Source organism: Salvelinus fontinalis, chromosome 4 (genome assembly GCF_029448725.1).
Source record: "Salvelinus fontinalis isolate EN_2023a chromosome 4, ASM2944872v1, whole genome shotgun sequence".
Lineage (NCBI taxonomy): Eukaryota > Metazoa > Chordata > Actinopteri > Salmoniformes > Salmonidae > Salvelinus > Salvelinus fontinalis.
In genome coordinates this window covers 73,217,484-73,242,730 of record NC_074668.1, presented here as the reverse complement: position 1 = coordinate 73,242,730, position 25,247 = coordinate 73,217,484, and the positions used below count along the sequence as shown (strand labels likewise).

General features: G+C 45.4%; 1 protein-coding gene across 1 annotated transcript in view; it reads left to right on the top strand.

Moving 5' to 3' along the window:
- Nucleotides 1-25,247, top strand: part of LOC129854355 (transcription factor Maf-like) — a 118,666-nt gene that overhangs the window by 4,096 nt on the left and 89,323 nt on the right. The window contains exon 2 of the mRNA XM_055921297.1: nucleotides 10,531-10,601. Within this exon, the coding sequence (XP_055777272.1) occupies nucleotides 10,531-10,558 (28 nt within the window). The 3' untranslated portion in view covers nucleotides 10,559-10,601. The remainder of the gene's footprint in view (nucleotides 1-10,530; nucleotides 10,602-25,247) is intronic.

Genomic DNA, 25,247 nt, shown 5'->3' with positions numbered 1-25,247 from the left:
TGCACACGTCTATGTCTATATGCCAAATATGTGTGTAACTATTTTTGTGAGACTATACTCGTATGTTCCTGTGTTTCTATAGATATCTATGTGTGTGTGACATTCCATGTGTGTGTGTTTGTGTGTATTCTGCAACAGCCCAATCCCTATGTACCCCTTTTCACCGTTCTTTCCTCCCTGCCCTCCTCCTCCCTTGCATTTGGCCTAGAACAGAGAACAGACCATGCTCCGAAAGACAGGGGTACACCCAGCAGGCGAAGCGGGCTCTGTCGTGCATGTGAGGGGGTGTAGGAGACGGTGCCAGGGCGATGCATAATGAGTCACCGGGGTAGGCGTGGGCAGATGAGGCACAGTAGCGCTTCTCCCAACCCGCTGTTGGGTTGGCGTTTACCTTATGACCTTTGAGACCTCTTCTGAGGATGGATCTTAATCTTAGTGTCCCCGAGGGGACAGGAACTGAAGATCCCTCTCAATGTGTTTGTCATGTCAAACTGTCCGAGAGTCTTGTGTAGGAGAATGAAGGAGTGCATTTTGTTTTAGTGTTCTACAACAATTGGTTAATAAGGACAGAGATGTGACGGTGTGAACAAGACAGCATTTTAGGGATTAAATTCAATCTCACTCTTTTCCTTTTTGTTTTCAGCAGCACATCAATGCAGCAGTGTGCACATTAAGTGTGAATGTAAGGTTTTGCATGTGAGAGTGTGTGCATGCATGTATACTCTGAACATGGATGAGTGGGGGTGAGGTCATCTTATCATAACGTTTAAATCACCTTTATAGTGGTTGGTGTCTCTTTTCTCTTGATAAGGGACAGTTCGCAATTTACTGGGGTGGGAGGTTTCTGGGGTGGGAGGTTACTGGGGTGGGAGGTTACTGGGGTGGGAGGTTACTGGGGTGGGAGGTTACTGGGGTGGGAGGTTACTGGGGTGGGAGGTTACTGGGGGTGGGAGGTTACTGGGGGTGGGAGGTTACTGGGGGTGGGAGGTTACTGGGGGTGGGAGGTTACTGGGGTGCGAGGTTACTGGGGTGCGATGTTTCTGGGGTTCGAGGTTTCTGGGGTGGGAGGTTACTGGGGTGGGAGGTTACTGGGGTGGGAGGTAACTGGGGGTGGGAGGTTACTGGGGTGGGAGGTTACTGGGGTGGGAGGTTACTGGGGTGGGAGGTTTCTGGGGTGGGAGGTTACTGGGGTGGGAGGTTACTGGGGTGGGAGGTTACTGGGGTGGGAGGTTACTGGGGTGCGAGGTTACTGGGGTGCGAGGTTTCTGGGGTGGGAGGTTTCTGGGGTGGGAGGTTACTGGGGTGGGAGGTTACTGGGGTGCGAGGTTTCTGGGGTGGGAGGTTACTGGGGTGGGAGGTTACTGGGGTGGGAGGTTACTGGGGTAGGAGTGTTGTGTGATTTTTTTTATTGGGCACAGGGGAGGTAGTGCATTTTTTCTGTGGTTTACATTCCCCATTTTGCAGGTTTTACTATATAATTTCTTCCATATAGCCACATTTCCTCATCTTCTTGCATGCACCCCCCACTATCAAGGTTTCTTGGTACTTCCCTTATGCACTACGTTTTTCTGCACACTTACTATACAGTCAACTCTGTCCTGTCCTCTATCCATAGTGACAATAGTGGTAGGTGGATCGTTTGTCCAGATCTGCAATAGGTTAACTAGCAATCATACCACACATCAAGTCATTGAAATCTGCACCAATTTTCTACAGAAATCCACAAGAACTTAGAGGGATAGCTGATAGTCAGCGGAGAGGCCAGGTGCATCATTGCGCATGAAAGAACAGTAAAGCCATGAGACACGCTGTTAAATAATATCCCCTATTGATCTTGTTTAGGCCCTACAGATTTAATTGACTATATAACAGACGTCCCTCTTCACATTTCTCAGAATAGAAAAAAATTAATTGTGATTCATTTAATTCATATGAAACTATTCATTTTAAATGATTATTTTTGACGAATTGAATGATGTGCTTCGCCATTGTAGTAGTTGAGGTTTGGTTAAATTGCAGTGAATCGAATCATGGGAATCAAAATAATAATTTGTGATTCGCAAACAATGAAAATAAAAAACGTAGCTGTAGCGTTCCTTTCAAATTGTGTTGCTGCAAAATCCATTTTGTAGATCATTTGATTTGGATATTCAATTATCGGGCATTGCAACTCAATAGATGTTATTAGTCAGCCTGAAGTAAACACTTCTAAAAGTAAGAGAGATACTGATTGTACAAAACATTAGGAACACCTGCTCTTTCCATGACATAGACTGACCAGGTAAACCGGGGTGAAAACTATGATCCCTTATTGATGTCATCTGTTAAATCCACTTAAATCAATATAGATGAAAGGGAGGAGAAATGTTAAAGAATGATTTTAAAGCCTTGAGACGATTGAGACATGGATTGTGTATGTGTGCCATTCAGAGGGTAGTATGTGTCAGGCGCACCGGTTTGACTGTGTCAAGAACTGCAACCCTGCTGGGTTTTTCACGCTCAACAGTTTCCCGTGTGTATCAAGAATGGTCCACCACCCAAAGGACATCCAGCCAACTTAACACAACTTATTTTAAAAAAAACTTTCCCAATTAAATGCTGAATGCAAAGTAGGCCTACCTCGCAGAATGATATCGTTAATATTTGTATCAATCAGGTGCACATTTGTTTTGTATACTCTGCCATCTCATGTGCAGTACAGAAACCTGACAGAAACACTGCTAGCCTAACACAAATGTACTGTGACTAAAACTCGTCTGGGACATGCTTTCAATGGTGCTTTCCAACACCTGACACCAATATAGTGGATTAGGGAGGAACCCTGACTGGGACTCAAACCCTGGTTCCTGAGACTGTCATTTCAAAACCATTATACTCTCACAATCCTCAGTATATGAGCCGTGATGAGAGTGGCAGTTAGCCTTGCAGTTAAGAGCGTTGAGCCGGTAACTGAAAGGTTGCTGGTTCGAATCTCGAGCCGGCTAGGTGAAAAATCTGTTGATGTGCCTTTGAGCAAGGCACTTAACCCTAATTGCTCCTGTAAGTTGCTCGGGATAAGAGATACTGCTAAATGATACTATTCCTACCAAGTGAGTTAACCCTATTGGCATGATGCATAGGGTGTTCATGCCAGTGACCTGGTTTCGCTTCCTTGTCCTGCCGTTTGGTACACTGGTCTCAGAAGTGGGATGGTGGCCGTGCGGCCAACGGCTCGGACGTGCTAGGGGGTTGAGTAGTCGAAGCACAGGGAGGGGGCAGTGAAGAAAACCTTGCTATATGAGCCACGTTACAATTCCCAGCATGTGGGTTAACCCTATTGGCATGATGCGTAGGGTGTTTGTCTTTCACGCCAGTGATCCGAGTTGTATTTCCTGCCCCACCGTTCGCTACAAAACCAAAAGGCTGAAATCACTTTGTGAGGTCCCTAGGTGTTCTACAAAGGTTGTTTGGTATTATTTCAAAGGGTACAACTTTAATTAGATTATTTTATTAGGATTTTCTTTTTAATCGCTGCCTTGCCTCACTTTATAAATAAATAGATCTGTTATACAGTTAATTACATGTGTATGGCCTTAGGGACAATATAATTATCCTACCTAGACCAGCTTACAACACCACAATGCAATTCATATTTGCATTATTGTTTTCAAGTGAGTACAATTCTACGCTAGGCTGTAAACTGCAGTGAAAATGTCATTTCAATAACAGTGCAAAAGCCCTGTGATTTGCCTGTTTCATTCCATTTGGATCAGTTGTGGGTCTACTCTGGACAGATTATAAGGTCTAGAAAGGCCCAGTACAGGACAGTCTGGCTGTATTTTTACTTTGATACTGATGTGCTGTCTGTTGCCGATCATCATTCTCCCAAGTCGTTCTATATAGCGTGAAGACATAGGCCTATGCTCCCAGCAGGCCCGGTTATTCAGCAAAGCTCAACACACGTTCTGCCTATTTCCCCATTCAAGCGGCTATTCCTTGACCTACAACCTAACGTGTCAAAGTAGCATAAATATTTGTTATTTCGCTTTTAAAATGTATTACCTTTTATGGTTGGCATAAACACAACTAGTCACAATGTTTTCATCTGATTAGGCTACTTGAAAAGTATCCTGTAAGCTACCTGCGCACGTTCATCCACTCCACTCTAATATAATTCCAGCCTCCAAGCCATGATGAAGCTCTCAAAGTTGGTACTAGGTATGCAATTATGTATTGCTCATGGGTTGTGTGTGGTGCATTGGCACAGAAACTTGTTAGTGGAAAATCGTTGCATATATTTATAATAATTATAAATATAGCATCAAAATGTTGAATATCTGATTTCCCCCTAGCTGATCATTGTCTGCAGCCGGCTCTGATCGTAGTGTAATGAAACAGGCAGGGAGCGAGAGCTCATCTGTGGTGGTCGGTGAACCCTCAACCTTCTGGCCTGTTGCCCTGCGTGGCATTGACTGTGCCACAATACCATGCTGAAGTGGGCAAGTCGATATACACATTTATCAACACAGGATTACTACAGTTATTGTTATTTGTGGTGGTAATTATTGTTTTAAAGATCATTTTATTAAGGGGGGGTGCACATAGATTTTTTTACAGTACAAGGGGATGGTTATGTGAAAATGTTGTTCATGTTGTGGAGGGGGGGTGCATATTTTTATGACACCTCCAGTTTCAATTCATGATCTTCTCACATTGATGAAACAATTTGCATTGTGTCTCCTCATAGTATCTGTTAAAACTAAGCAGGTGCAGTTTTATCACTGTTGAACGTACAGAAATAAGTTAGTTGAAATTAAAATAACAGAATCATTGCATTTCTTCGTTGATAGAAAAACGGAAGCATCCAACCTAACATAGCCTTGCAAGCCGCCTGATCTCGCGAGCTTACATGAATGTTCGCCGCAAGATCAGGCGGCTTGCGAGGCTACCCTTAACAAGCTTCTTCAATAATTCACCCAAATAACCTCCAATGTGCAAGTGATGATGTGTTGCCCTATTACACAGACGGAGAGCCTCTTTAATTCCTTCACTCCGATGGTTATGTGTGAGGAGGAGGGTGTGTGCTGCTTCTGCTGTGGTGGCTGATGTGCCCAGAGCGAGGGCCGAGAGGGGGGCGATGGAGGGGGTAGAGAGAGGGGGGGACTGAGACAATAGTTGGAGCTGGGGCTGAATTAAATGATTTTGCTGATGATTAATAGCGGAGCGGGCCAGCGGCTCCTGCGATGTAGAGATGATAAATTGTGAGTGCGGCTCTCTGCAGCTGTGCCAGGCCTGTGTCTTAGCATGCACACACCACGCAATTTACAGCCAAGCCCCTCTCCTGCTTACTTAGGACAAACTACTCAATTTATCTAATTACATACGTGTTTGATCCCCGGCCATGGAGATGCCATGTATTGATATATTTTATATTAGCCACACAAAACAACCAACAATTATTTGCATCATTTTGGGAGGATATTATTTGTCTTTTTGCATCTGTTATTCTGTTTACTGTATTTGAACATTGACTTCTTAATATTTGACTCTTTATCTTGGCAGAGTGTTGCTTTGTGTATAAGGAGCCTAATTCCTATCATTTTGGGGGAGTGTTTGGAGCGGTATGTTGAGAACGACTCGACCCTCGCTCTCTCTCTCTCTCTCTCTCTCTCTCTCTCTCTCTCTCTCTCTCTCTCTCTCTCTCTCTCTGTCTCTGTCTCTGTCTCTGTCTCTGTCTCTGTCTCTGTCTCTGTCTCTGTCTCTGTCTCTGTCTCTGTCTCTGTCTCTGTCTCTGTCTCTGTCTCTGTCTCTGTCTCTGTCTCTCTGTCTCTGTCTCTGTCTCTCTCTCTCTCTCTCTCTCTCTCTCTCTCTCTCTCTCTCTCTCTCTCTGTGCGTGTGCGAGAGAGAGAGAGAGAGAGAGAGGGACATTCTTCACTGTCTCTTGCCAGCTATCAATCAGTCCTAGCCCCCCCCCACCCACCCCCCCACACACACACACACTCACACACACACACTATCTCTCTCTGTAATTGATTGTTCTGTTTGAATAGAATCAGATGTAGTGAGGATTAGTCCTCAGCTGTTGTTTTTTGGATCATGTGAGGGCCATTGTCCATAATTAATGATTGTAATCTTTGTTTTTATATTCTTTGATTTAGCCACAATATATTGAATCTTGGCACATTTGATTGAGGACTGACAGATAAGCGATAGATGCTGTTGCTAATTTCCCCTTGCTACAGTGCATGGTTATCTGAGTGATGGTTCTATCTGCTCTCACTGAGGTGTTCATTTGGAGCGATGCAACGCGTTGATGCTTGCCGCCTACGGAGGTGGGAGGTGGACAGGGCGGGGTGTTCGCTCAGGGAGCAACAAGCCTATTGACAGATCCTAAAATAGGTAGGAAGGGGTCCCGACTCCTCCAGGAGCTCAAACGGGGGCCCAGGAGAGGGGCTTAGGAGGGTTTGTGTGTGTGTGTGTGTGTGTGTGTGTGTGTGTGTGTGTGTGTGTGTGTGTGTGTGTGTGTGTGTGTGTGTGTGTGTGTGTGTGTGTGTGTGTGTGTGTGTGTGTGTGTGTGTGTGTGTGTGTGTACATTTGTCCATGCGTGTGTCTGTTTCCGTGTGTCAGGCTGTCTTTCAGAGGATGTATGGAGGTCAAAAGTGAGAGCGCACAGGGCCATACACAAAGTCATTAGAGTAATCCCTAACCCAGGGGAACACACTCATTTCCTCTTCTTAGAGAGACAGCTCCGTGTGTGAGATACACACAGCTAACGCTCAACATTATTACTGACTGAATAATATATACTGCCATCATAGCAGCCACTTAGCTCCCGACTGTATACAGAGAGCTCAACACACTGCAGTTTTACCGGTCTCCAAATGTGTGCTTGTGTGTTCCAAAGAGTTTAAGAGAGTTTTACTTCAGCTTGTCCGGTTAAGTCACATGTGTGTGTATGAATAAGCACAGTATGTGTCTATGTGTCATTATTGGTGTGTTAATTAGAGAATCAGGGACTGGTGACAAACCTCTCCTCTGTCACAATATTCCCCCTCTGGGTATTAATGTAATAATTCCTAAATCACACTGATTCCTAAATCACACTGATTCCTATATCACACTGATTCCTATATCAACAGGCTAATGATTTAAATGTAGAACACCACACTGCCCTTAACCTGCTTGGGCTCTGTGTGTTAGAGAGGAGAGGAGATAGGGCTGAGATTGAGTGACATGCCCCTTGTTTGTCCTTTTTACCAAGAGACATCAGTGTGTATGTGTGTGCTTATGAGAGAGACAGATCTTGTAGTGTGTGTTTGTGTTGGTCTGCGCAGGCGTCATGACTTTTCACCTCTGAACGTCTTAGTTTATCTATGCGTCTGTGTGTGTGAATGTGCAGAGACAGGGTGCAAACACACACATACACACACACGGACAGACGGTAGAGTGAGGAGGTCAGACAGGGAACGTGGGGTTGGCGTGCTAACCTGGATTCTCTCTGGGCCAAACAGAGTCCAATGAATAATAGAACACACAGCTTTTGTTTATGCTTTATTTAGACAGCTTAAGACGACCTACCTTCTAACAGGTAAAGGCCATCCACTCTGTCCTTGACAAGAACAACCCAGGAGGGTAGACCTAATTGTTTGGATAAAACAGACTCCCCAAATCCAAATCAGACTTTTTATTCAATAGCTATGACACAATAAAAATTTGCTTTACAAGCATTACTCATGTTGAGTCAAATAAAGCAATATACTGTATGTCATGTAGATTGTATTGAAACATATTTGTTTTATCCCTTCACAGAGTGAATAGTGAGGCCTATCCCCTCCCTGGTAACCTTCTTCTAGGGCCTGCCCAGGTTGGTAGAGGACGCTGGGAGAAAACAGGAAACAGCAACATTACTCACCTCCTATCCTCTCTGAGAAGAAAAGCTTTCTCCCTCCTTCAGGGGGAAACGTGCATCAGGGATCAATTAAGATGCACTTATTTTACTGGGAAATATTCCTCTCATTTTATCCTCTTTGGGGCAGCAGAAAGTCGAAACTTTGTGCTTCAAATAGATATTTTAGAGGGAATAGGCATGTGACTCATTAGAGAGTTGTCCTTGAGAGTGGCTGGCTGCAGGTTATGTTGATAATGAAGTGTAGCCGTACTCTGAGGGGTAATTTTATATGTCTGCAAATGGAGCTAAAGCAAAGGGACTGGAACTTAAATGAATCCAACACCAGCTCCCTGAGGTCCGGTGGCACAGAGGATGGCAGGACAGAGACAGAAAGAGAGCGAGAGAGGGGGGGGGGTGGGGGAGCAGCGGACTTCTACTTTAAAATACTTTCTCTTTCTCTCCGAATGACATCTGCTTTTCATTCTAGAAAAAAACTCACTCAGAAAAAAATTCTTAAACAATATTATATATATTTTTTTAATCAAAATAACTCTGATGATATGAATGTGTTGGGCTACTCCAATTCCCCCAAAAGTCTGAATCATCTATATGTTTTTTTGGAAACACTTCAAGCCAAAGTAGCCTAGCGCCTCCTTATCCGCATGAGTTATTTCAATTCATTTTGGAGGCTGAAATGTATGTATCTGTTTATATGCTCCTGTGAATCAGAAGCATAAACCAATTATTGCCAAATATACTGTAGATCGATATGAATTTGGGAAGTTATTATTAACTCTTCATCACCACCTGGACCTAGAAGGTTGAAGGGAATCATATGAACTAAATAAATAGCACCTCTAAATAGAAGGTCCTTGAACGTACCCATCCCCTTCTTCAGAGCAGTTAGGGGCTAGTTTGGGCTGCGTTCAGGCATAACATATCTGCATCTCTCTGATAAACGTTTACACGTGCAGTGATTTAGACGCACTGACTTTATGTCCTGCTGTGCTCTCTACATCAGCAGACTGCGTCACCGCTGTTTTCCTGGAGTTTGTCAGAGCTCAGTAAAATTGAGTTATGTGGCATTTATTTGAAAACCCAATAATTTCAGATTTTCTCCACTGCAGTGTAGAGATTAAGTATTTCTTAGACCGTCATTTTTCCACCACTGTTGTGGGTGTGTGGTCAATTATTTTATATCAAATGTTACCACTGCTTATTCAGATGTTTCAATTGTAGATGGTTTGTATAAAAGCAACAAAAATATCAATAATTGTGAATAATCATTTTTACAGAATAAATACGGTGGATTTAGAATTTTTTTATCCTCTACATTGCGGAGTAACACCGCTCAGACTTTTCACACTGATGAGACCCAACACACACACACTTACACACGCACACACACGCCACACCACCTCACTGCAAGTCAAACGGACATTGATCTCTTAACCAAGCAAGGTGACCTCCACTCCTCCCAGAGCTTCCATCTCTCCTTCTCTCTTCTCTATTTCATGCCCATCTCATTCCTACAATTTCTCTCTGTCCGTCTCTGTTTCTGTCTGTCTGTCTGTCTGTCTGTCTGTCTGTCTGTCTGTCTGTCTGTCTGTCTGTCTGTCTGTCTGTCCAGACCCAGCCAGTGTGAGTTCATAGTGATGCTAGGTCCAGACCCAGCCAGTGAGGGCTCAGAGTGATGCTAGGTGTGGGCCCAGCCAGTAAGGGCTCAGAGTGATGCTAGGTGTGGGCCCAGCCAGTGACGGCTCAGAGTGATGCTAGGTCCAGACCCAGCCAGTGAGGGCTCAGAGTGATGCTAGGTGTGGGCCCAGCCAGTAAGGGCTCAGAGTGATGCTAGGTGTGGGCCCAGCCAGTGACGGCTCAGAGTGATGCTAGGTCCAGACCCAGCCAGTGAGGGCTCAGAATGATGCTAGGTGTGGGCCCAGCCAGTGAGCGCAGGGCTGTGGACTACTGTAAATGCCTGTGTATCTCACTTTCACTTTCTGTGTGTGTGTGTGTGTGTGTGTGTGTGTGTGTGTGTGTGTGTGTGTGTGTGTGTGTGTGTGTGTGTGTGTGTGTGTGTGTGTGTGTGTGTGTGTGTGTGTGTGTGTGTGTGTGTGTGTGTGTGTGTGTGTGTGTGTGTTTGTGTAGGTGTCTGCATTAGTACACCATATGCTGTTGGGCGTGTAGATACCCAGCTGAGTTGACTGAAAACTCATTGGCTGCGTACGTGACGATACCGGCAGAGTGCGTGTGTGTGTACGTGTGCGCGTTGACATGCATGTATGTGCATGTGTTTGCAAATCAATGTGCAGTTAATATGATTTGTGATATTTCAATATTCATATTTAGGGTTAATAATGAGTCTTTCATTACTGTTCAATCTGGTTTTGATTCGGTCTTTCACTTCCCCCTCTGTCATAGACATTTCTCTGGGTATTTCTGTCATATCTGATGAATATGTTTAGATGCCTGGAGACTGGATACACAGAGTCTATTGGAATGCAAATGTTCTACCCTTTCCTCCACATCAAATCTTGTCTACAGTAAGCTACTGTATGGAGTTTACTGCGTAGCCAAGGTGAGAAAGCAACTTGTTCAGTGTGTGTGTGTGTGTGTGTATTCATGGTGTATGTTTTGACTGGGTCTTCTGCTATCTGCATTTTCAGGTCATCCAGAAAATTCCTCCATCTGTGAACGAGAGCCTCGCCCCTCCGTGCCCTTGGCCTTGATGTCTGAGGTAAAAGACAATTCTCTTTCTTTCACTATCTTTCTCTTACTCTCTTTCTCTTTCAGTAATGATGTAGTGTTGAAAAATATTATTATTAATCATATCATTATTGTTACCATTATTATTAATTTTAAATGTTTACACTTTTACAGTCGCAAAACCAGTGTATTTAATGAATCAGTTTAATTTAATGAATTGTTTTTCCACTTTTCACTAACAACACATTTGAAACCTAATGCAATTGAATGTGTATTACACTGAACGACCCAGTCTATACTGTATGTTATCATAACATAATGTGTGGTTCTCTGAAGGGTCCATTACAGCTATGTAATAGTGTTTGTCATTCTTTATTCATGAATCTGACGCCGCCATCATGTTACCTCTACAACATGTCTCTCAATATATTTCTCCATCTCATCACTTTATGATGTTCATGTCTCATCCTCACTCTTAATGTACATCTCGGAAATGTAAGGGCCATCCTGGAAACGTCTACCTGCTGGAACTATATACTTATCCCAGCTCCTGGGTTCGATGGCACTTTCTATTCTATTCTACTGAACCTGTAGCAACACCCAGAGTAGGGTTCATATACAAAAGGGATCCGACTAAAGAACATTTCTGCACTCGTCTGTAATCGATGCACAGAGATGAAGGGAAACTGAGGCCAATGTTTATCACAAAACCAATTGTTTCTGTAATGGCTTCGCTGATTGTGCCGTGCCGAAACCCATCGACTAATCTGTTAGGAGGGACGCTCCGTTCGTGACTCGTCAGCATGAAACTTGAGCTGCTCTGTCTATGTGGGTGCCCACTGTGACAGAGAAGACATGCTAGTGTGTGTGAGTGAAACAGTGTTTTAAGGAGTGTGTATTGACAATTTTATTGGGTGGTTTGTGCCGTGTTTACATTCAGCTGTACTGATCATATCCCGTTCCATCATAAAAGGAGTCATTAATAGCCCCTAAACCCTCCATACCCCTATATGGTACACTATACATAACAACCCCCCTCATAACTCCAACCACCTCCCCGAAACGTCCATGTTCTCTCTGCAGGCAGCTCCTCCTCATGCCCACCCCCCAGACAGCTCTTCCATGGGAAATCCCTCTCATCCCCCTGATCCCCAGTCTGTGTCCGGGGACCAGTGACCCTACTCAGCCCTCAGTCACTGGGCTTAGCCTGTCAACAGGACCAGTAATAGTACACTGCCTGGTGCTCCCCTAACTGAAACTTTTTTCAGACCGAGGGAGTGATTTGTTATGAGTGAGTTACAGATGGTTAACGCACTGCACAAGCAGAGAAAGACACATACAGTGAATGGACAAATCATTAGGTACACCTGCTCTTTACATAATATAGACTGACCAGGTGAATCCAGGTGAAAGCTATGATCCCTTATTAATGTCACCTGTTAAATTCACCTTAATCAGTGTAGATGAAGAGGAGGAGACAGGTAAAAAAAAAAGAAGAAAAAAAAAAGTCTTGAGACATGGATTGGGTATATGTGCTATTCAGAAGGTAAATGGGCAAGACAAAATATTTAAGTGCCTTTGAAAGGGGTAGGGTTGTTGGTGCAAGGTTCAGAAATTTGAGTCTCTCAATTAACTGCAACGCTGCAAGGTTTTTCACGCTCAAAAGTTTCCTGTGTGGATCAAGAATGGTCCAACACCCAAAGGACATCCAGCCAACTTGACACAACGGTGGGAAACATTGGAGTGAAAATGGGCCAACATTCAGGAGGAACGCGTTTGACACCTTGTAGAGTCCATGCCACGATGAATTGAGGATGCTCTGAGGGCAAAAGCGGGTGCAACTCAATATGGAGAAGGTGTTCCTAATGTTTTGTACACTCAGTAATATATATATATATATATATATATATATATATATATATATATATATATATATATATTTATATATACAGTTGAAGTCGGAATTTTACATACACTTATGTTGGAGTCATTAAAACTCGTTTTTCAACCACTCCACAAATTTCTTGTTATCAAACTATAGTTTTGGCAAGTCGGTTAGGACATCTACTTTGTGCATGACACAAGTAATTTTTACAACAATTGTTTACATACAGATTATTTAACTTATAATTCACTGTATCACAATTCCAGTGGATCAGAAGTTTACATACACTAAGTTGACTGTGCCTTGAAACAGCTTGGAAAATACCAGAAAATTATGTCATGGCTGTAGAAGGCTAATTGCCATAATTAGCTGATAGGCTAATTTCTGATAGGCTAATTGACATAATTTGATGTCAATTAGTGTACCTGTGGATGTATTTCAAGGCCTACCTTCAAACTCAGTGCCTCTTTGCTTGACATCATGGGAAAATCTAAAGAAATCAGCCAAGACCTCAGAAAAAAAAATGTAAACCTCCACAAGTCTGGTTCATCCTTGGGAGCAATTTCCAAATGCCTGAAGGTACCATGTTCATCTGTACAAACAATAGTACGCAATTATAAACACCATGGGACCACACAGCCATCATACCGTCTCCTAGAGATGAACGTACTTTGGTGCGAAAAATGAAAATCAATTCCAGAACAACAGCAAAGGACCTTGTGAAGATGCTGGAGGAAACTAGTACAAAAATATCTATATCCACAGTAAAATGAGTCCGGAATTAAAGCCAGACTACGGTTCGCAACTGCACATGGGGACAAAGATCATACTTTTTGGAGAAATGTCCTCTAGTCTGATGAAACACAAATGGAACTGTTTGGCCATAATGACCATCGTTATGTTTGGAGTTGAAAGGGGGAGGCTTGCAAGCCAAAGAACACCATCCCAACCGTGAAGCACGGGGGTGGCAGCATCATGTTGTGGGGGTGCTTTGCTGCAGGAGGGACTGGTGCACGTCACAAAATCGAGGGCATCATGAAGTAGGAAAATTATGTGGATATATTGAAGCAACATCTCAAGACATCAGTCAGGAAGTTAATGCTTGGTCGCAAAGGGGTTTTCCAAATGGACAATGACTCCAAGCAAACTTCCAAGATTGTGGCAAAATGGCTTAAGGACAACAATGTCAAGGTATTGGAGTGGCCATCATAAAGCCCTGACCTCAATCCTATTGATAATTTGCGGGCAGAACTGAAAAAGCGTGTGTGAGCAAGGAGGCCTACAAATCTGATTCAGTTACACCAGCTCTGTCAGGCGGAATGGGCCAAAATTCACCCAACTTATTGTGGGAAGCTTGCGGAAAGCTACCCGAAATGTTTGACCCAAGTAAAATAATTTAATGGCAACGCTACCAAATACTAATTGAGTGTATGTAAACTTCTGACCCACTGGGAATGTGATGAAAGAAATAAAAGCTGAAATAAATCATTCTCTCTACTATTATTCTGACATTTCACATTCTTAAAATAAAGTGGTGATCCTAACTGACCTATGACAGGGAATTTTTACTAGGATTAAATGTCAGGAATTGTGAAAAACTGAGTTTAAATGTATTTGGCTAAGGTGTATGTAAACTTCCGACTTCAACTGTATATATATATACATAATTTATTTGTGAAAAGTATTCAGAAATATCACTTTTCCAAAATAGCCTGAAATGGGATGGCACATTCTGTGGTCTCTATCTCTATATGCTATACTGCTAGATCGAGACATTCCATTATGGCCCTTAGTGTGTCCAGTGTTATTTCCCTGATTGTCCTTAAGTGGGGCCTGGGATCAGTAGCTGGCCTGTCTCCAGCTCCACTTAACTTCAGCAAAGAGGGAGAGTGAGAGAGTGAGAGTGAGGGAGGACAAAAGGCATAAGGGGAGACAAGGACAAATCATCTTTAGATGAAGTGTTTTAAATGCTTTTCTTCTCCTCCCATGTCACCACCGTGAATCAGGTGACCTCTGCTCACCTGCACAGGATGTAAACAACGCCATGTCAGAGAACGGACGGTTGGCGAGTGGAAGGCGTCCATCTTACTCGCCACCATGTGTTAAAACGTTGTACCGCACCCTGACTACCTGTCAAACCTCTTACAGCTCGGCTTGGCCCGGTCCGGTCGATGGCTGACAGTCATCTTGGTTTCCGTCTCTCCTTAGACGACGCCGGCTAGGCAGTGTCTTTGTTTTATGCAAATCCATGCATATGAGAAGGAATGGGGGGAGGAGGGGAGTGCAATGAGCAGTCTGGCCACGTAGCTCCAGGAGGACAGGCTGAGTGATGGAAACAAAGAGCCAGGGTCTGAGTGTCCTTGCCTGGGGAAAGCAGGCCAGCCACCACCAGCCACCAAAACACAGGTGTCACCATCTGAGCCTCAGACACGATTGAGCGAGTGAAAGAATAGATAGGACAATGTATTTTATATATTGCATTTTTTAAAGGGAAAAAAGAAAAACAGAATGCCTTTCGTGAACTAACTAACCAACTAACTAAAAAATTCAACACTTTAATTAGTATCTTTTATTTTATTTGTATTACTACAGTAGCTCTGACTTTGCTGGTAGCTACTTTATTGAGGAAAAATGTACTTACTATGACTGTGAAATGTGGTTGTCCCTCCTAGCTACAGTAAGATGAAGGCACTACCTGTAATTCACTCTGGATAAGAGCGTCTGCTGAATGACTAAACTGTCAAACTGTACATGTTATAAATACAGGAGGCGTCATGGAATAAGGGCTACTGTGTCTGTGTGAGGAGAGGGGTCATGGCTGAGACAAGTTTTTACCAACAGATGTTCTAGTGTGTCTGTGTGTGTGTTCAGACCTGACTGGGAGGACAGCAGGCAGGCACCTTACCCTAGTGGTGGCCCTGGCAGAGGGGGACTGGAGTTCAACACCCAGCAGGGGGAAAGAGACCCAGAATCTGCTGACAAGGACAAAGTGACAGGTGTGTGTGTGTGTGTGTTTCTGTGTGTGTGTCTTTCTGTGTATGTGTGTGTGCACGCACTCCCATGCTTATGAGTTGAGGGCTGAGGAGAATGAATAGGCTGGCTTATGTGCCATTGAGTGTGTGTGTGTGTGGTCAGATGTGGGGCAGGGTCTAACGGACAGGGAGGGCCACCACCCGTGGCGGTGTGACCGTGTGACAGTAGGGTGGCTTGGGTCAGACTCGCTGACTCAGTTTCAGCCACACACAGCACCCCTTTCACAAAGACAACCATCTCACGATCACCACAGAGTGAGTGTGTGTGCCTGTATGAGTCAGTTTATCACCCACGACACTGTGTGTGTGGGTGTTGTCCATGTCTGTTTCCATGTGTGTGGATGACACAACACCATCCTCTCACCCTCACCACTTCTCTCTAGCTGCTCAGTAGTACTCTCCTCCCCTCCCCTCCTCTGTCCCAGAGCGCTCACTCTATTTCTAGTTGCCATACAGGATGTTGGCCTCCCTAGACGAGGGAGGGCAGATGAAATCAATCCAGATTGACCTGTCACATGGAAGAGGGGAAAGTGATGGAGGGAGGTGGGAGAGGGGGCAGAGAGGCAGGGGGGGGGGCAGAACAGAGCAGGGGTACGAAAACAACCCCTCCAACCCCTTTCGCTACACACGGGTCAACAGTTGAGGGTGATTTATTTACATCAGGACCGGGGCGACATGTTCCCCCCCACCCCACAAACCCTATCCATCTCTCTCTCTCTCTCTCTCTCTCTCTCTCTCTCTCTCTCTCTCTCTCTCTCTCTCTCTCTCTCTCTCTCTCTCTCTCTCTCTCTCTTTCTCTCTATCTACTGTATCTACTGTATCTATCTATCTATCTATCCCTCTCTCACCCTCTTTTCTCCTCCACATGCCTCTCAGAAAGGAGTGAGAAACTGGAGAAGTGTGCTGTAGGAGTGAGTCTATATTTAGCCTGGATAACCGAAGACACTGTGGTCTGGCTTTAAGGTTAAAAATATAGATCTCCATGTACAGCCAGCTGGGTACAGTAGACGTCACCCACTGTCAGGCACCATGAATCATGATTACTTTCCCCCTCGGCCCAGCCTGGCCCAGCCTTGGGCTCTGGGTTCTGTTATAGGCTCTGTGGTCCTCTTTAGTCTCTACATCATAGACTGAGAAATGTATCTTAGACCCTTGCCTTCAGACTAGCGTTTTATAATAGGCTCTGGGTATCTCTAGACCTTTATCTCTGTCAGAGAGAGCAGGGCATAGGATTTAAAGACTATAGGACTGTACTCAGTGACATTAGAGACAGAAAATGTTTGACAAAGGGTTAAGAATGTTAGCAGTGTGGCACATACACTGAGTGTACAAAACATTAGGAACACCTTCCTAATGTTGAGTTGCAACCCCTTTTGCCCTCAGAACAGCCTCAATTTGCCAGGGCAAGGACTCTACACGGTGTTGAAAGCATTCCACAGGGATGTAGGCCCATGTTGACTCCAATGCCTCCCACAGTTGTGTCAAGTTGGCAGGATGTCCTTTGGGTGGTGGATCATTCTTGATACACACAGGAAACTGTTGAGCATGAAAACACCAGCAGTGTTGCAGTTCTTGACACAATCAAACCGGTGCGCCTGGCACCTACTACCAAATCAAATCAAATGTTATTAGTCACATGCGCCGAATACAGCTGTGAAATGCTGACTTACGAGCCCCTAACTGACAGTGCAGTTTAAAAAAATACGGATCAGAATAAGAGATAAAAGTAACACGTAATTAAAGAGCAGCAGTAAAAAATAACAATATATACAGGGCCGGTACAGAGTTAATGTGCGGGGGCACCAGTTAGTTGAGGTAGTATGTACATGTAGGTAGAGTTAATTAAAGTGACTATGCGTAGATGACAACAGTGATACCCTGTTCAAAGGCACTTACATACTTTGTCTTGCCCATTCACCCTCTGAATGGCACACATACACAATCATGTTTCAAGACTTAAACATCCTTCTTTAACCTGTCTCCTCCCCTTCATCTACACTTATTGAAGTGGATTTAACAGATGGCACCAATAAGGGAGCACAACTTCCACCTGGATTCACCTGGTCAGTCTATGTCATGGAAAGAGCAGGTGTTCCTAATGTTTTGTATAGTCATTGTATATCTTTCTACTGTAAATAGAGGCAGAGGGAAAGAACAAAGGAGTACTGTTCAGTACCACCAGAGTTTCTGCTTCCCCCTCCTCTAAGCTGGACTGGGCTTGGTTGTGAAGTGGTGCTAGATTTAGCCCAGGGCGTATGGGCATAGCTACACTTTGCTAATTATTTTCTTGCGGCATAATTCTCAACATGGCACTCCTCTCTTCTCTCCCAAGCCTAAAAACAAAGACTCAGCAGTAATATCCTAGTCAGCCCCACACAGGGTGTGAAGGACCTGGGTAGTGTAGTGTAGTGTAGTGGAGGAGGTATGGCAGGGGTGGGGCAGAGCAGTGTAGGCCCAAAGAGAGAGACACACATATCACCTGGGTGGAAGGACACAGGTGGTGGACTGCCATTGTGTCTGCACAATAACACTACCATTTGCTTGTTAGTATTGTTTTGTTTATTTAATTACATTTACTCCCAGCTAAAGTAGCACCAATTGCGGATACAGTCACTAGCATGTAGAGGACTGAGAGGGGAAGGCGTACTAGACAGATACATTTGTTTGTATCAGACCAGCATCCTGCCCAGTGGGCTAAACTGTGGAGAGCTACTGGACATCAGAGGTCTCTTGAAAGAGCACTTACTGGTGAAGGCCTTGGAACAGACCACCACTATTAGTGGACACTGCCTGGAAGCCAGTACCTCAGTCTATAGCTATGCAGTCCACACATTAGTCATTGGCAAGGAAACTCTGTACATAGTTTTAAAATCCAGAAAGACGTCCTCATACAAACTCTCTCAAATGAGAAGGACTCTTACCACAGTCTCTCTGTCTGTCTCTGACTATGTCTGTTGATCTGTCTCTCTCTCTCTCTCTCTCTCTCTCTCTCTCTCTCTCTCTCTCTCTCTCTCTATGTGTGTCTCTTTCTCTCTCTTTATCTCCCTAGCTCTCTTCCTCTCTGTATCTCTCTCTCTTTCTGTATCTCTCTATTTCTCTCTCTGTCTCTCTCTCTCTCCCTCTCTCTGTGTGTCTCTTTCTCTCTCTGTATCTCCCTAGTTCTCTTTCTCTCTGTATCTCTCTCTTTCTGTATCTCTCTATTTCTCTCTCTGTCTCTCTCGACTGAGTCTCTGTCATTCCCCCTTCTCCTTCCATCGTTGTTACATCCTCCTCACACCTCAATGACAACCCTCTCCTTCTTCCTGTTGTGTACTTCTTTTAGAACAGTACACCCTGCCTCCTCACTCCATCACCTCCAAACGTCTTCCTTCTCCTCCTTTTCCTTCTTAGCAAACAGTACATCCCTCCCTCTGCTCATTCCCAGAAAACATTCCCTCCGTCCCCTCCCTCACTACCACCCTAGACGTCACCTTTCTCTCCTTCCTCTTCCCCTCCAAACCGCACCTGCCTCCCTTGTCCTCTCTTCCTCTCCTCCACTCCAAACATCAGTTCTCCTCCTCCTCTCCTCCCCCTCTCGTTAGCTTGATGAATGGCTTCACTGCAGGGAAAGTGCTGATTTTCCTCCCTCTGTCTGATTTTTGCTGGCTGTTATTCATTTCAAACACTCAGAGAAAAGCAAGTGAGTCAATCAATAAGGAAATGAACACACTGAACAGCATTGGCTCTCACAGTTATTCCCCCTGTGCACATGTCCTCCACAAGCCCAGACTGCTGTTACCACACATGCTGTATATGTGTGTACATATGTGTTTCTATAGATTCCCTCTATAGCTGTTGCACACTTCACAGTGTATTATACTCATATGAATGAGATTGTATTGGGCAGGTTGACTTAACCAATTATAAACCTCTGTATACAAGATTATGGCATGTTATTCGTGATCGTTCATAAACATCAATGCGACTTAATACGACTGACCCAAACCTAAGCAGAGGATTTCTTAAGATGCTATATACAGTGTCTGGTAATGTGGAGTTCATTAAGACACACTGAAGTGACAGAGTCCGTGTGTAGACTAGTGCACATGTGGACTGTTGTATCCTGCACTTCCAGGGAAGGAGAGGTGGTAGCACGGAGATGTGGGAGAGCAGAGCAGAGTAAACCGGCATAGAGAGAGCTGCAGTGCTCTATGTCGTAGTTTGTCTTTCACACTAACACCATCTAAAGCCATCAGATGACCTCCATGCGTCACCGAAACTCCCTCACCCATTCCTAAAGGAGGACATTCAGACGGTGAAGGAAGGGAAAGAGGGAGGGGAGAGAGAGGAAAGTCTGCTTCCAGGCCAGGGTTATTACGGCACATTAAAGGGGATGGTGTGCACAATCCGGCCATAGCTTTATGTCTAAGTGCACATTAGTTATAGTCCACTGTTAATGTTCTGTGCAAAATCCTTTATGTAATAACCCCAAACACATAATGGCCTAACAGTTTTAGTGTGGTCCGACATTTTCACTGAGGTCAGCTCATTTAATGCATTTCTATACAATTTAAAAACTCTAAAATGCTATTTGGAGAACACCTAAAACAAGCAGAAATAACCCCAGACATTATCACATTGGTTGCTGTAGCTTCAATCTCCTCAGTCGATCTACAAACACATAGCCTGCTGGCTACACAATTAGCTGCTACACTTTAACTCACATGAACTCAGCACCGGGATTACAAATTATAATTTAAAACATACTGAGGGATCTGTTAGCAGAAAAAGTATTTTATTAACAAATTTCCTGCAATTCTACACATTTTGCGATGACTTATGTCAGGTTAATATGATATCTGAGTTAGAGTGACTAATACAATGAATGTGAACCCCCTGGAGGTCAGGGCCGCTGGGCACGTGGCCTGCATGCCAATGTAAAAAATGTGACTATCAGTGAGTGACATATAACAAGAGGACAACTGCTGCAACCAAGTTTCCAATTGCACCCTGTGTTTTCTAGTGTTCTAATTCTCAACAGTAAGTTGAGAACCTGACTTACTGAAATTATTTTATACACAATGGCCGAGGTCCGGACCTCATATGTAGCTACGACCCTGCCTGTTTCTCATTGGTGATAGAGATTATGCAAGAGGTGAAGAGGGCATTCGTCAGCATTATTTATTTCATTTTCTAATTAACACTGTTGTCAAAAAACTATATATTGTTCTGCCCTCCGAGACAGGAAAATAAAACTCGGAGATATCATCACCGTATTTACAATGTGTTGAGATAAACGTAATCTCGTCGTCTGTAACTAAAAACAAACACCATAGAATCACACGCTCTTCTCATTGGTGTGGTCTGGCTAACACTCCCATTTCGCTACCAGGTTTCTGTAATGATAACAATATTTGGTATCAAATGAATAAGTGTTCTGCTTGGTTGAAGCCAGCACTCTGCTGCCCAACCCGCTATACATTTAAAACAAACAATTCACGGGTAATGCATCTAAATGAAGTCATATTGTTATCAGCTCGTATATTTGGGGGGCTCAGCTCGTTAATCAATGTGTGGGAATTCAGCAGAATGGGCTACTGAGGAGACGGTGAACACCCCAGGATTCTAGTTAATAGAGTAAACAGAGTGAGAGAAAGAAGTGGATAGAGAGAGGGAGAAGAGTAAAGAAGATTAAACAGAAAAACATAAAGAAAGATTAAAAGAAAAATAAACATCATAGAGAGGGAAACAGAAACAAGATTTTGAAATGATGACACTTTGGGTGTTCATGCAGCAGGCATTTGTGAGGGAGAGGTCTAAGAGAGGGAGAGGAGTGGGGGACAGGAGGGAGGGAGAGAGGGATAGGAGGGGAGAACAGGAGGGAGAGAGGGAGAGGAGTGGAGGACAGGAGGGAGAGAGGGAGATGAATGAAGTGGGGACAGGAGGGAGAGAGGGAGAGGAGTGGAGGACAGGAAGGAGAGAGGGAGAGGAGTGGAGGACAGGAGGGAGAGAGGGAGAGGAGTGGGGAACAGGAAGAAGAGAGGGAGAGGAGTGGAGGACAGGAGGGAGAGAGGGAGAGGAGTGGGGGACAGGAGGGAGAGAGGGAGAGGAGTGGGAAACAGGAGGGAGAGAGGGAGAGGAGTGGGGAACAGGAGGGAGAGAGGGAGAGAGAGGAGTGGGGAACAGGAAGAAGAGAGGGAGAGGAGTGGAGGACAGGAGGGAGAGAGGGAGAGGAGTGGAGGACAGGAGGGAGAGAGGGAGAGGAGTGGAGGATAGGAGGGAGAGAGGGAGAGGAGTGGAGGACAGGAGGGAGAGAGGGAGAGGAGTGGGGGACAGGAAGGAGAGAGGGAGAGGAGTGGAGGACAGGAGGGAGAGAGGGAGAGGAGTGGAGAACAGGAGGGAGAGAGGGAGAGGAGTGGATGACAGGAGGGAGAGAGGGAGAGGAGTGGAGGACAGGAGGGAGAGAGGGAGTGGAGTGGGGGACAGGAAGGAGAGAGGGAGAGGAGTGGAGGACAGGAGGGAGAGAGGGAGAGGAGTGGAGGACAGGAAGGAGAGAGGGAGAGGAGTGGGGGACAGGAAGGAGAGAGGGAGAGGAGTGGAGGACGGGAGGGAGAGAGGGAGATGAATGGAGTGGGGACAGGATGGAGAGAGGGAGAGGAGTGGAGGACAGGAAGGAGAGAGGGAGAGGAGTGGAGGACAGGAGGGAGAGAGGGAGAGGAGTGGGGGACAGGAAGGAGAGAGGGAGAGGAGTGGAGGACAGGAGGGAGAGAGGGAGAGGAGTGGGAAACAGGAGGGAGAGAGGGAGATGAATGGAGTGGGGACAGGATGGAGAGAGGGAGAGGAGTGGAGGACAGGAAGGAGAGAGGGAGAAGAGTGGAGGACAGGAGGGAGAGAGGGAGAGGAGTGGAGAACAGGAGGGAGAGAGGGAGAGGAGTGGAGGACAGGAGGGAGAGAGGGAGAGGAGTGGAGGACAGGAGGGAGAGAGGGAGAGGAGTGGGGGACAGGAAGGAGAGAGGGAGAGGAGTGAAGGACAGGAGGGAGAGAGGGAGAGGAGTGGAGGACAGGAGGGAGAGAGGGAGATGAATGGAGTGGGGACAGGATGGAGAGAGGGAGAGGAGTGGAGGACAGGAAGGAGAGAGGGAGAGGAGTGGGGAACAGGAAGAAGAGAGGGAGATGAGTGGGGGACAGGAGGGAGAGAGGGAGAGGAGTGGGGAACAGGAGGGAGAGGAGTGGGGGACAGGAGGGAGAGAGGGAGAGGACTGGGGCACAGGAGGGAGAGAGGGAGATGAGTGGGGGACAGGAGTGCGAGGGGGAGAGGAGTGGTGGACAGGAGAGGGAAAGTTAGAGCCCTGATGCCCTTTCCCCTTTGACCTACTGCTGTCCTTTCTATGACCATGACTAATGGAAAACAATCCCCTCCACTGGAATGTCTGCCTGCTACTGTTGTGGACCCTGTGGAGTGGAGAGGTAGAGAGAGATGGATGGAGGGAGTGGTAGAGACAGAGGAGGAGAAGATGAGAAGGGAGTGTTTTGTGGAGGGAGAGATAGAGAGGGAAGAAGAGAATGGTAGGTAAGAGGTAGAGAGGGAAGAGGGGAAAAAGAAGAGGGTGTGTTTTGCAGAGGAGGGTGAGAAGGAGGGGGAGGAGAGGAAAAGGAGGGAGTGGTAAACAGAGAGGAGGAGAGGGGGTAGGAGAGAGGGGGGAGGGGTAGCCTATATGAGCAGGACTAGCGGGGGTGGTGGAGCCTGTATGTCTGCTTCATGCCTCTCTGAGCCCAGACATAACCATTGTGTTTACAAGCCTCAGTTGCTCTTACTGTTAAATTATTGGTGTGAGGGACGCATGGAGGGGAGGGAGGGAGGGAGGAAGAGGGGGAGGGGGGAGTAAATACTTATCTTCTCTCTCCCTCTCTTTCATAGTTCTGGTTAACCAAGCTTAAGAATGCTCTTTGTGTTTTCTAATGATAGACTCTGGGTACTGACTGACTGAGCCTATGAGAGACCCTAAAGACCATAGAGAGAACATAGCCTCAGTGACTGAGCTCTCCAGAGAGGAGGGAGAAGGAAGGCTCTGTTTTGAACAGTGGCTTTGCTGGGCCTCAACTGAGAGAGAGGGGCTATGGGGGGCCCATGTTGTCTCCCATGCAACTAGGGCAGGCATGTCATGTAGTGGAGCAAGACATACATGAACAATAAATTACCAAAAGTATGTAGACACCTGCTTGTCAAACATCTCATTCGAAAGTCATGGGCATTAATATGGAGTTGGTTCCCCCTTTGCTGCTATAACACCCTCTACTCTTCTGGGAAGGCTTTCCACTAGATCCGGCCATGATTGGGAGTCCCATAGGGTGGCCATTAAAACACAGGATCAAAAAATAATCATGGGAGACCTCCTACAATGCTTTACTGAGTCTCAGGGCTGAAGGAAACCGTTCACTGTGTTTGTATCTCTCTCTCTCTCTCTCTCTCTCTCTCTCTCTCTCTCTCTCTCTCTCTCTCTCTCTCTCTCTCTCTCTCTCTCTGTCTATCTTACTGTCTCTCTCTCTCTCTCTCTCTCTTTCTCTCTCTCTCTCTTTCTGTGCTGGGTGATGCTCTTATCATCATCTACTCTGGCCTGGACATTGACTATTAAAGGAGAGCAGTGAGTTCGTCATCTCAGATACTCTCCGGTTGCAAGGAGAAGCGTGGAGTGCAGCCTAGAATTACATTTTCTTTAACAAACCAGAATGAATTCTGGAAGAAAGAAAAACAGAAGGAGATACTACTCTGGCCGCAAGTATCTCTGTCTGTCTGTCTGGATGACACTAATAACTCCTGACAGACCATAATCAGCTCAGCTGGTCTCTATGGATATAAGTTGTCTGTTTGTTGGAATGTTAACTTTGTTCTTCTTTACTTGGTACGGCTCTTGTTTGTAAACACAAATGCATCACTTCCTCTCTGTGTGGCCTGGAGGGAGAATAAACCACGTTCTGCACTGCTTTCTTACTGAAACAACCTGCCCCATGTCTTACACACAATACACACTCCCCTCTTATACACACATACGTCCCCCCTGGTCTACACACGTCCAACTCAACTTACACACTCCCCTCTTATACACACATACGTCCCCCCTGGTCTACACACGTCCAACTCAACTTACACACTCCCCTCTTATACACACATACGTCCCCCCTGGTCTACACACGTCCAACTCAACTTACACACTACCTGTCCACCTCGCCTTGAGGGCACATTATAGGACTCTGCACAGACAATAGCCACACAAGCCCCTGCAGAACCCTCCCCCAGTCTTACACACATCCAATCTGTGTACACAGACACATCCTCCCTATTGGTAATATCAGTCGGCTTCACCATCTCAGTCTTACAGCAGGGGATTGTCTCAGGACAATGAGTGCTCAATATTGCTGCTCAATTTGCACTTACTGCTAGGGGGTAGGAAAACACCACCTTGGGTAGCTAGCCATCTCTCTCTCTCTCTCTCTCTCTGACTATTTAGACTCTCTCATCTCATCTGATTAGATGATTTTGGGAGAGGCGGGTATGTCCCATCAGATGTTTAGATCCTTACTAGTTAGATGTGTACATGTTGTAAACAGTTGTTGTGTTCAAGTTAGAGATGGAGAGGGAGAAAGGTAGGAGGAACGAACATTTCCTCACTTCCTGTGGTTGTAGTGTAATAGTTGTGGTGATGACTAGTGACAGCTGAAGGAGCAAGGGAGCCAGAGAGGAGTATCACTCCAAAATCCCCCAACAACAGAATTTTTTGATTCA